Source organism: Myotis nattereri (assembly GCF_964212035.1).
Source record: "Myotis nattereri genome assembly, chromosome: 3".
Classification (NCBI taxonomy): domain Eukaryota; kingdom Metazoa; phylum Chordata; class Mammalia; order Chiroptera; family Vespertilionidae; genus Myotis; species Myotis nattereri.
Window position 1 is genome coordinate 998,025 of NC_138077.1, and position 10,962 is coordinate 1,008,986.

Sequence of the window (10,962 nt, forward strand, 5' to 3'; positions counted from 1 at the left end):
GGCCGGGGTCGGGGACTCTGCCCGGACCAGAGAGGCTCCGGGTTAGCACTCAGGTCTGCATCACAACAGGCCTCCCCTGCCGGCAAGAGGCTGGGTCTCTCATACTGTTTTCGCACCACCCTGCACTCGGGCCCAGACCCCAGGCAGGCAACTGAGCATCCCCTCCCCCTTTTCAGAGAAGGCGGGGTCCCGGCAGGCCAACAGCTGGCTGGCTGCCCTCAGAACGGGCACCCCCGTGCCATCCTTCCGTCCCCCCTGCAGGGCTGGCCTGGCCGTGCCACCAGGCGCAGGAAATTGAAATGGCTCCTGGTCAGGCGGGGAGTTGCCAGCTTCCAAGAGGCGGACAGATGACCGGCCGCACCGAGTCCAGGGCACGTCCTCTGAGCTTCCTCCCTTCCCCCCGGCCACCGCAGTGCCCAGGAGAGAGCCTGAGCCCGCCGCCCGCCTGTCCCCCTGTCCCCCGACGGGGCCACCTTAGAGCGCAAGCGCAGAACCAGCAGGCGCTGTTGCAAATCTGAGCCGGAGAGGCGGTTCCCCACGTGAACTCGGGCGGCAGGGAGGGGCGTGGCTTGGAGGGGGAGGGGCGGGGCTAGAGGAGGGAGGGGCGGGGCGGGAGGAGGGGCGGGGCGGGAGGAGAGGGCGGGGCTGGGAGGAGGGGGGGAAATCTGCATCCCCAAATGCCTTGTAGCTGAGAATTTAAAATTCCAGAATAAAACTAGACACCTGAGATTTTGAAAATTAAACACAAAAAGCTCTGGAGTGCAGAGCAGCGGAGGGCAGAACAGGAGGCGAATGCCCTGCAGCACCACCAGACACACAGTGACTCCTGCAGAGTCCTGCGCCTCCCCAAAGCCCTGGACCCCCGCCCCGCACCTGCACCCCTCACCGGCGCCCCCCTCACCTGCCCGCCCTCACCTGCTTGCCCCCCTCACCTGAGCGGTCCTGGCCCTGCGGCCCTGCAGGCTGCCGCTGAGGCTGAGCTGCGCGTTGGTGGCGCCTTCGGACAGGCAGTGCGAGCGCCTGCAGGGCAGCGTGTTGTAGGCGCTGCAGGCGCTGTAGGTGTAGGGCGCCTCCTCGGCGAGGGGTGCCTCGCGGTGCGAGCGGCGGGGCGTCTCCGACGCCAGGTCCCGGCAGTAGCCCGCACACCGCCCGCCGGGCCCCCCGTGGGCCGTCACCCCGCGGCTGTTCGGGGCGCACAGGTCGCCCAGGGAGTTGGCGCGCGGGCCGGCACTGAGCGGTCGGGGCCCCGCCCGGGCGTCCGCGCCCCGCGCCTCCTCGCAGTCCCGCTCCTCCGCGGAGCCCAGCATCTCCTCGTGGCTGCTCAGGTGCTCCTGGCTCAGGTCGGACAGCGAGAACTCCAGGCTGTCCTCCCGCCAGATGTCCGCCGACTTGGAGCGCTTCTTCTTGAAGCCGGCCGCGTCGGCGAAGGTGGGCGCGGGGCAGGCACAGGGGCGCGGGCGGCGGCCCCCCTCCACCGGGCAGGGCGCCACCTCCGCCGGGTAGGGCGGGCTCTCCTCCGAGCCGGGCATGCTCTGCACCGAGGCGGCCGCGAGCACGATGCTGCTGTCCACGCTGGGGGCCACGGAGGAGTCGGTGTAGGACACGGGTCTCAGGCCCATCTCCACGCGGTCCGCCCACATGGGGTCCCCGAAGCCCTCGAGAGCGCCCTCGGCAGCAAAGGGCTCCAGGCCGTTCTCGGCCAGCGCCTGCGGGAGGCTGGGGGTGCTGCTGGACCGCGCGCTCGCCTCCACGCGCCGCGGCGGCGCCTTCCCCGAGGCCGCGTGGCGGGAGCGCCGCGCCTTGTGCGACAGGCGCAGGGAGCGCGACGTGTGCTTGCGCCCCAGGCTCGCGCGCTTCTCCCCGTAGAACGCGTGCTCCACGCTCTGGCTCTCGGCGTTGCCCATGGCTTCACGGCCTGCAGCGGAGAGAGAGGGGGGACAGCGAGTCACCGGTGGGCAGGGGCGAGTGAACAGAGAGCTGGGCGAGGGGAGGGGAGGGCACGGCTGCCAGGGAAGGGTGCCGCCCGGTGCGCACCTGGCGGGAACCTGGATCCTGCCGGGCGGTAGGTGAGACCACCGGCTTCTGAGACGGCCGGGCGAGCGGGCAGCAGCATAATGGCGACCACGAGAGGGTGGCGAGGGTCGGTGCACAGAGGGCAGCTGCCCACCCAGCGGCCCGCGTGGCTCTCACAGGCGGACAGCCTGGCTCCCTCCCGTGGTCACACATTCAGGTGCTTAAGCGCTGCTCCTGCTCACGCTGGAGTCGCCCCGAGGAGGGCGGTTCTGTGTGAAATGGCCACTTCAGACCCCGAGGGGCATCTGACCGCCCCCGCTCCCTCCCGGGAGGTCACCTGCTCCATTCAGGTCCCACCTGCACTTCGACATCAATCCAGAGAGAAAACACGGATGGAAGTCCCGCGGCCTCTCCCTCACACATCAGTCGCCGGGGAGGGGCTGTGCCTGTAACTCCACAGCATCTGCAGCCCCGGGCTCAGCGGGAGGGACCAGAACCCTGCTCTCGCTGAGCAGAGCCCAGTGGGCTTCTGGGAGCAAATCCAACCTGAACGTCCACCTGGTACTGAGCGCCTCCCGCACACGGAAGGTGAGCTGGCCTCTGGGGCCACCCCATTCATTCCTGTCCCTCCCGACCATCCCAGCATCTCTCGCCGAGCTGGGGCAGTGGCCACCGTGGGAAAGAAAAACATCTGCAAGGCTCAGCCGTCCCGCCTCCTGGCCTGGTCTCCCTGCTCCACCAGGAGGCAGCCCTGGGCCCTGAGACTGGACACACGTGGGGACGGCCGGAGAGGAGAGGAGAGACTCGGGGCCGGGCCTGGCCCCGCTGGTCCCCTCAACCCCCTGCGTGGCCATCTGTGCTGACAGACACCAAGCCCCCAGCAGACAGACATCCAGCCGGGCACAGGCAGGGGCGCGGTCCCCCTCACAGACAGGCCCCTGCCGGGTAGGCTCCCGGCAGAGTAGCCGCACCAGAGGGCGGGACGCACTCACGGTGGCCGTAAGGACCCTGAGACCCTGGCACAGAACCGCCCCACACTGACCAGGAATCGCTCTCCGTGACCCCGGCTCCGCCTGAACGCCGCCCGGACCTCACAGGCAAACCTCTACGAAACGGGATCTGTGGCCACAGGCGGAAGAAGGCCTCGGCGAGTGCCCCCGGGCTCGGGGAGCTTGGAGGGGAGGGCCGGCAGCCTGCGCTCCTCCCCCGGGACCTTCCCAGGCCTCACATCCCGGGCGCACCTCGGGCGCTCAGCGAGAACCTGCCAGCACCGAGGCCCTCGCCCTCCCGGCCGCAGGCACCTGTCCGGCCCCGGCCCCGGCACCCCGGCTGGAGCCTCCAAGACACAAGAAAAAGATGCCGCCGCGGCTCCGCAGAGGGAGGGCGGGAAGGCGAACTGGCGAGCGTGAGGCTGGACGAGGCTGGTTCCTGAGCAGATCGCGGCTGCACGGCTGGTAGTCGCACAGACAAGCATTTCAGTGACACTGAAGGCCAGGACCGACTTCCTGGAATCCCTGACTTTCTAAAGAATTCGTTGAACACCTGGACGCGTCTACAATCCACGTGTTTTCCAATAAATAAGAGCAAAAAGCTCCGTGCAGCTGGGAGCCAGCAGTGCCACCGGGAGCCCTGCCTGGATTTCAGTGTGAAAGGGGGAAGAATTACGGCCACAGCGGCCGAGCCGCCCCTCCCCGCCCGGGCCCTCCTCCGCCGTAATCAGGACCCTGCAAACAGCCCGACCGGCCCCTCGGCAGCAGCACATTTCTGCTCAGGCTCGTCGCTGCCAACGAAACCTCACCACGTTAAAAGCCTCAGAGAGGGTCCCGGGAGGCGGCGCAGCCTTGCAGCCTGCGGGCCCTGACGCTGCTCTAACAGCACTTTCCGAGCCAGAGGCCTGCCAAGGTAGGAAGGACAGCTTCAGCCTCTGACCTGGAGCTCAGAGGGGGACAGGCAGCTCCCACATCCTGCACCGGAATCCTCAGGGACGGCCTCGGAGAGGCAGCGGGAAGCCGGACGCCAGGAAAGTTCCATCCCTGAGAGGTCGGGGAGCCCTGCAGCCCCCTGGGTCAGTGGGACGGGGATCCCTAAGTGCAATCTGCTCACCCACCGCACACACATCTCCCCCTCGGGGGCCAGCCCTGCCCCAGGCGACCCAGGCAGTGTGGACTGGAAATTCCCACCCTTTTCAGGAGCAAATGCCGAACACGCAGCTACGTCCAGCTCCCTAGCGTCTCCCTGCTCGCTCCTACTTAACCCTTATTTATTTTTATTTCAAAAACAGAAATCTTAGCCCAACCAGCAGGGCTCAGTGGTTGAATATCAACCTGTGAGCCAGGAGGTCACTGTGTAATTCCCCGTCAGGGCACAGGCTCGATCCCCAGTGGGGCGTGCAGGAGGCAGCCGATCCATGATTCTCTCTCATCATTGATGTTTCTATCTCTCTCCCTCTCTCTTCCTCTCAGAAATCAATAAAAATATATTAAAAACAAAACAAAAAGTCCGTGACACGTTCCGACGAACCAAGGAAAACCTGTGTTGTGCAGCCCCTCGTCGCCCATCCCAAGTCGGGGGGCGGGGCTGAGCCAGGCAGGGGGACATTCAGGTTTGGCTTTAACCTTCATGGGCTTCCAGCTGGGCTCGGGCTTCACTCACCCTTTGGAAAGATCACCACTATCTACTCGACTCGCGTAGACTTACTGCGGCCTGGTTTCTCTGTTACAATAAAGTTACTGCGCCCCCCCCCCCCCGCCCCAAAATCTAGCCAGCTCTCAAGGGGAAAGGCAATCAATAGATGCCAACCCCACAGTGGCCCAGAAGTTGGAATTATCCAACAAAGGCTTTTAAAGCAGCTGTTTTATTATAACCATGTTCCCCGAGGAACAGTAAACACTCTGGACATAAATGAAAAGCCTAGCGGCTTGCCATTCCTCTGCACGACCATTATGAGCATCGATTATGCGACATGGGCAGAGAGACAGGACGCACAAGGTGACGTGCAAGCTGCGCCCTTGACCGCCCGCTGCGCCCCGTTCTCAGGATGCGCGAGCACGCGGCCTGGTTCATAGAAAGCCGCCGCGGCCAAGGCCTCGGAGCAGCGAGAACAAGGAGAAACTACGACTGTTCTGAGGGAAGAGGGCGGAACGCAGCTCCAGGGAAACGAGCCCGGGCTGTGGGATGGTTTCCTGTGGGATGGTTTCCGCGTCTCCCTCGCTCGGCGGGCCCCGCAGGCACACAGCGCTGCCCCACCGGGAACTCGGAGCCTCGCCAGCAAAGCCCAGCCCGCGGGCAGATGCGCAGAGACAGCTGCGCTGTCAGGTGGAACCTCTGCTCAGGAAGCAAACCCTTACCCATCAGGGGCAGACCAAGGCTTTGAGCAGGTTAACATTTTCTGTAAGAACGTTCATAGTGTGAACAAAAGGGGCCACATGCTGACCTGACAAGCTCAGGGGGGGCCTGCATGGCAGTTTGGCAGACTCGGAGACCTACAGTCACCACAGAGGATGGTCTGAAATTAAACCTGAACTAAAAGCAGTGATGGTGGGCAGTTCCGTCCTAAGCCGATATCTTCACTGATCAGGTCAACCTTTACTGTAACTGAGCCGATCTGTCTTTTTGCATCTGTGATAACACACCCTGGAAATGTCTGGGTCACTTCTGACTTCCCTGTATCTGGAGCCCCTGGGGCAGGGCCAGGTGTGCTGGGCCCAGGACAGATGCAGCAGATTCTTTCATTTGTCATGTTAATTGTTCCTGCACCCACCTAAGTATGTGTCCATCATTTTACTTTTTATCCTATCACAGAGGTTTCCCCCACTTCGCTTAGTCCCACCTCCTTAAATCTGTCACCAATGAATTTCATGTATAAATACGGATGTAACCCTGCCTTTCTATGAACCAATTGAGATAGTGATCTCAATTCGTTGAGGTTCTGCTTCCCGGCATATTTCGACTGTTTGGCTCAAATAAACTCACAAAAATTCTTTACTGGTTTTTTTACGTTAACAATAGTATTTCATAGTACCCACACACGCATGCATGCGCACACACACACACATGATCCTCGTGCATAAAAATTTTAAAAGTATTCTGGATAAAGTGATTGAGACTAATTTCCACAATTATACTTTTTTTTGGTATTTTCTGAAGTTTCTACACTAACCCTATCATTCACTTTACGGAAAAATACACAAATGCAACATGTCCACATGGGTTTGGGGTCACCAGGGAGAGTGAGAAAGTCCCCGACCCGACCTCCACCGGACGGTCTGGGAAGGTCCCGGGATAAAGGCAACGCCACCTCGCTGGCTTCCACCCCTCTCCACGTTCCAGGGGCACTTGCTTGGCCTCCACGTTGTGCCTGGCGTGGCCACGTGTGCACTGACGCACCTGTCTTCCTCTGCATACACCCCTTCCCATTTCATTATAACCCGCCCCCGGGCAGGAACCATGCCCGACCGCATTGTACCGATCGTCTGAATAAACTAGGTTTCGCACAGCTATGCTCAGGTGGGATGCTCATCACTCAGGTGGACTTACAACAAGGGCAACTCAAAAATATAAAATGTTCGAGCCCGGCCGGCGTGGCTCAGTGGCTGAGCATCAACCCAGGAACCAGGAGTCACGGTTCAATTCCCGGTCAGGGCACATGCCCGGGTTGTGGGTTGGATCCCCAATGGGGGACGTGCAGGAGGCAGCCGATCAATCTCACTGATATTTCTATCTCTCCCTCTCCCTTCCTCTCACTCTAAAAATCAATAAAAACATATTTAGAAAATATGAATATGATATAAAACATTCAAGCCCATCGGTGGGCCCACGATGACCCCTTCACGTCCTCTCCCGTCAGAAGTGGGCGGGGGAGCAAGCTTCCCGGTGGCTGCTCAGGGCGCCGTGAAAGCCAAGCACGAGGCCGGACGATGTCTGTGAATTATAATTATTAATAATAAAGCGCTTCGCACCCCTGAGGTATTTAAAAACGCATTAAAATAAACCTAATGAGTACCCTCCTCTGACTTGCGAACAGACCTCGCAGACGGCAGGAGAGAGAATGCAATGTATTCATTTCAGAGCTAAATCCGCAGCGAACATCACAAGACAACAGATTGCAGGCGTAAAATTAGCTTCCAGTGGGAGGCCTTGGTTGGAGCCTGTTTTCCCGCTGGAGGCTGAGCCCGGGATGGGGGGGGGGGGGGCGCTAAGATTAAGGACCCCGACCCTGAGGGCTCTGCTCCCTCCTCACACCCATGGAGAGCGAGCGCCCGCCAAGGGGCGAAGGGAGGGTTCTGCAATGAACGAACAGGAGACGGTCTCTGATTGGAAAGATGGCTGCTCTGGCCGAGTGACTCTGCTTCAGAGACCACCCAAACCAGCAGCACTGCTTGGAGGTGAGGTTCCGACGCCAGTCGCCCTCGGACGTGATCCCACAGAACGACGGGGAAGCCGGGATGAACCTACAAGATCCCGGGTGCGAGTCCCGGGGGACGATTCGTCCCGTCGTGCTTTTCGGCTTTCTTCTTCCGAGTTTCAATGCTCACGCGTTTCCATGGTTAAATGGGTGCAGCTTTAACCCAAAGAAATGATTCCAAATCCTTTACCCACGAGCCACGCCCAACACAGCGATTCCCACCACATCAACGCGTGTCCGGCCCCGCGCTCCCACGCGTCCCAGGCATCCACCCGGTGCCCAGGCTCACCTGCCCCGGCGACAGCGGCTCCCAGCCCCGTGTGCCCCGAGAGCACTGGGGCATTTAGGTCCTGGCACTGGCCGTGGCGTGAGCTCGAATGGCGACCGGCCGGGGGCGTCTTCAGCACCAGCCCCTCGGGACGGCCATGGCGGTCTCATCGGCGTCTCCCAGGTCCCGCCAACACCTGGAGAGGACAGGACAGGAGAGAGGGTCACAGCGCAGCCAGCGGCAGTTCATCGCCCGCCAGCGCCCGTCTTGGCTGAAACCCACCCCCGATCCACGACACAACCCCGAGCACAGGAACGAAGGACATGCACCATCAGATAAGCACGCACACACACACACACACACACGCATGTCACACGGACAGTGATAAGCAGCCCTATGGCAGAGTTACTGTGTCACTTCCACCTCTTCCTGTGGGTTAGCAGGGTGGGGAGCGACCGGCCCCCGGGCCGCACAGGGCCTGAGAAAGCTGTGGCCTAGCCCTGCCCAGGCCTTAGGGGGAGTTCGTGGACCCTGGGACACACAGAGCAGGCTCGTGTCTCAGTGGGTGACGTTGTGTGGCCCGTGGGTGCTGTTAGAAACATCACAGGGCCCTGGGCCAGAAAAGGTCCCCACCCCGGACTACGGGATCGGATGACAGGGACCCGTCACGATGAACGGGTGTCCGATGGACTGATGCCCGCGTCCCCTCCTAACCGGCACACAGTCTCGACAGACAGACAAGTGACGGGAGGAGGGGTCCGGGCTATTCTGGAGCGGAGCTGTGTTTGCAGCTGATGCTGACGAAAACACCCAGAGGCCGTGACAGAGGCACGTGACGGGCAGACTCCCCCGGGGACGTGTCCTCACACCGCCCGACGCCAACGCAGAGGAAACCCAGGGGCAGGTGCCCCATGAAGAACTCGGGTGAAACAGCCAGACTGTCCCTTAACCCAGAAAATGCACGGCCAGGGCAGCACCACCCACAGCAGTTTTAATGGTTCTTTTTTTAAAAACTGTATTTGTTATTGATCTCAGAGAGGAAGAGAGAGAGAGAGAGAGAGAGAAAGAGAGAGAGAAACATCAGTGATGAGAGGGAATCACTGATCGGCCGCCTCCTGCACGCCCCACCCTGGGGATCGAACCCACAACCCGGGCCTGTGCTCTGACCGGGAATCCAGCCCTGACCTCCTGGTTCCTAGGTGGACACTCAGCCACGGAGCCCCGCGGCCAGGCCAGTGGTCCTTTCCTTACAGCCGCCCTCGCAGGACAGACTGCAAACACTGGGAGACAGAGATGCGGGGTTCGGGGGGCTGCGCCCGCCGCCTGCCGCCTGCCACCAGCCAGGCCTCTGGGGGCCCGAGATGCCGGCCCGCGGCGCAGGGGCGGGGGGAGCGGCCTGCTCTGAGGAGGCGGCGCCGAGGCAGGAAGCACACACACACACACACACACACACACACACACACACGCGCCCGCGGGGAACAGGACGGCGAGCGCGGTCACGTCCTTCCCCGTCTCGGAAACGTGCTGTTTAACGGTGACCGGTGACTCACGCGTGCAGGGCGGAGCGTGACTTCTCAGCACACCCATGATTACCCCGAAATACGCGCCTTCCCACGACCCCCCACTGTGCCCCGCCCGCACGCTGCTCTCTGCAGAGTCTCCCAATTCCGAACCGGCTCGGGGCTGCCCAGGAGCCGGCGGAAGCTAACCGGCCGTCGGTACCGGCACCGATGCCTGTGGTGCCGGCGGCCGGCGGCCAGCGACCCGCATGGCGGCTCTCGCCAGCACACGGCGCGGCCTGCCTTCCCCTGCACAGCGGAGGCCGGTGCTGCACTTTAATCCTCACCCCAGGACGTGGCCATCGGTGAGAGAGAGAGAGAGAGAGGGACATCGATCTGTTGCCTCCCGCACCCGCCCCGACCAGGGATGGACCCCACACCAGGGATGTCACCTGCCCGGAGTCGAACCCGCAACCTTTCGCTGTGGAGGACGATGCTCCAACCAGCGGAGCCAGGAGGCGGGGATGCGCTTTTACACTAAGAACCGACGCGCTTCCACCGAGGCGCTCCCCACGTCTCCCTCTCGCGCGGAGACCGCTCCCCAGGAGGCCCGGGGGCCTGTCTGCCGCAGGGGGCTGAGCTGCATCTATCTGCTGGGATCTTTTCTGATTTCGGTGGGAACGCTTCACCCGGGACCTGGCTGTGGCGCTGACCCCGGTGCCCTGTTTTGTCGGCCGGCCAGCTGCTCTGTGCCGGCGGTGACTCCTGCTGGGGGCTGTGTCCTGGCCACAGTCCCCACACCACGGGCACCACGGTCCCCACACCACGGGCACCACGGTCCCCTCACCACGGGCACCACGGCCCCCTCACCACGGGCATCACGGCCCCCTCACCACGGGCACCACGGCCCCCTCACCACGGGCACCACGGTCCCCTCACCACGGGCATCACGGCCCCCTCACCACGGGCATCACGGTCCCCTCACCACGGGCACCACGGCCCCCTCACCACGGGCACCACGGTCCCCTCACCACGGGCATCACGGCCCCCTCACCACGGGCATCACGGTCCCCTCACCACGGGCACCACGGCCCCCTCACCACGGGCACCACGGCCCCCTCACCACGGGCACCACGGTCCCCTCACCACGGGCACCACGGCCCCCTCACCACGGGCACCACGGCCCCCTCACCACGGGCACCACGGTCCCCTCACCACGGGCACCACGGCCCCCTCACCACAGGGCACCACGGTCCCCTCACCACGGGGCATCGGATGAGAGCCTGGGGCAGGACTCACTCAGCCGGCGCCACGGTCCCTGCTCGGCAAATGCTCACAGGTGAGTGTGTGGCCAGAGGTGGCCACTGTTTCCCGGAAATTTCATGTTTGTACACCACGCCGAGCGCGCAGGGGAAGGGCCATGGTCCTGGGGCTCCTTAAAAAGGAACACCAGCCCGGCCGGCGTGGCTCAGGGGCTGAGCGTCCACCTAGGAGCCAGGAGGTCACAGTAGATTCCCCGTCAGAGCACAGGCCTGGCTGCAGGCTCGATCCCCAGTGGGGGGTGTGCAGGAGGCAGCTGGTCCATGATTCTCTCTCATCATGGATGTTTCTCTCTCTTTCTCTCCTTCACCCTTCAATTCTGAAATCAATAAAAATATTTTTTTAAAAAGAAGAAAAAACGGGCCCAGCTCACTGGGCTGTGACTGAGCTGTGAGTGGGAGGAAGGCGTCCCCACTGAACCTGCTGGGACCCGCGGGCACTGGTGGGGTTGCTGGAAG

The 10,962-nt window shown here is 62.6% G+C and overlaps 1 protein-coding gene across 1 annotated transcript in view; it reads right to left on the reverse strand.

The window, feature by feature from the left end:
• Nucleotides 1-7,759, reverse strand: part of TIAM1 (TIAM Rac1 associated GEF 1) — an 82,274-nt gene extending 74,515 nt beyond the window's left edge. Inside the window, exons 1-2 of the mRNA XM_081087268.1 lie at nucleotides 7,707-7,759; nucleotides 933-1,915 (exon numbers count right to left, since the gene is read on the reverse strand). Coding sequence (XP_080943394.1) covers nucleotides 933-1,904 — 972 coding nt within the window. The 5' untranslated portion in view covers nucleotides 1,905-1,915; nucleotides 7,707-7,759. The remainder of the gene's footprint in view (nucleotides 1-932; nucleotides 1,916-7,706) is intronic.
• Between the last annotated feature and the right edge of the window lie 3,203 nt (nucleotides 7,760-10,962).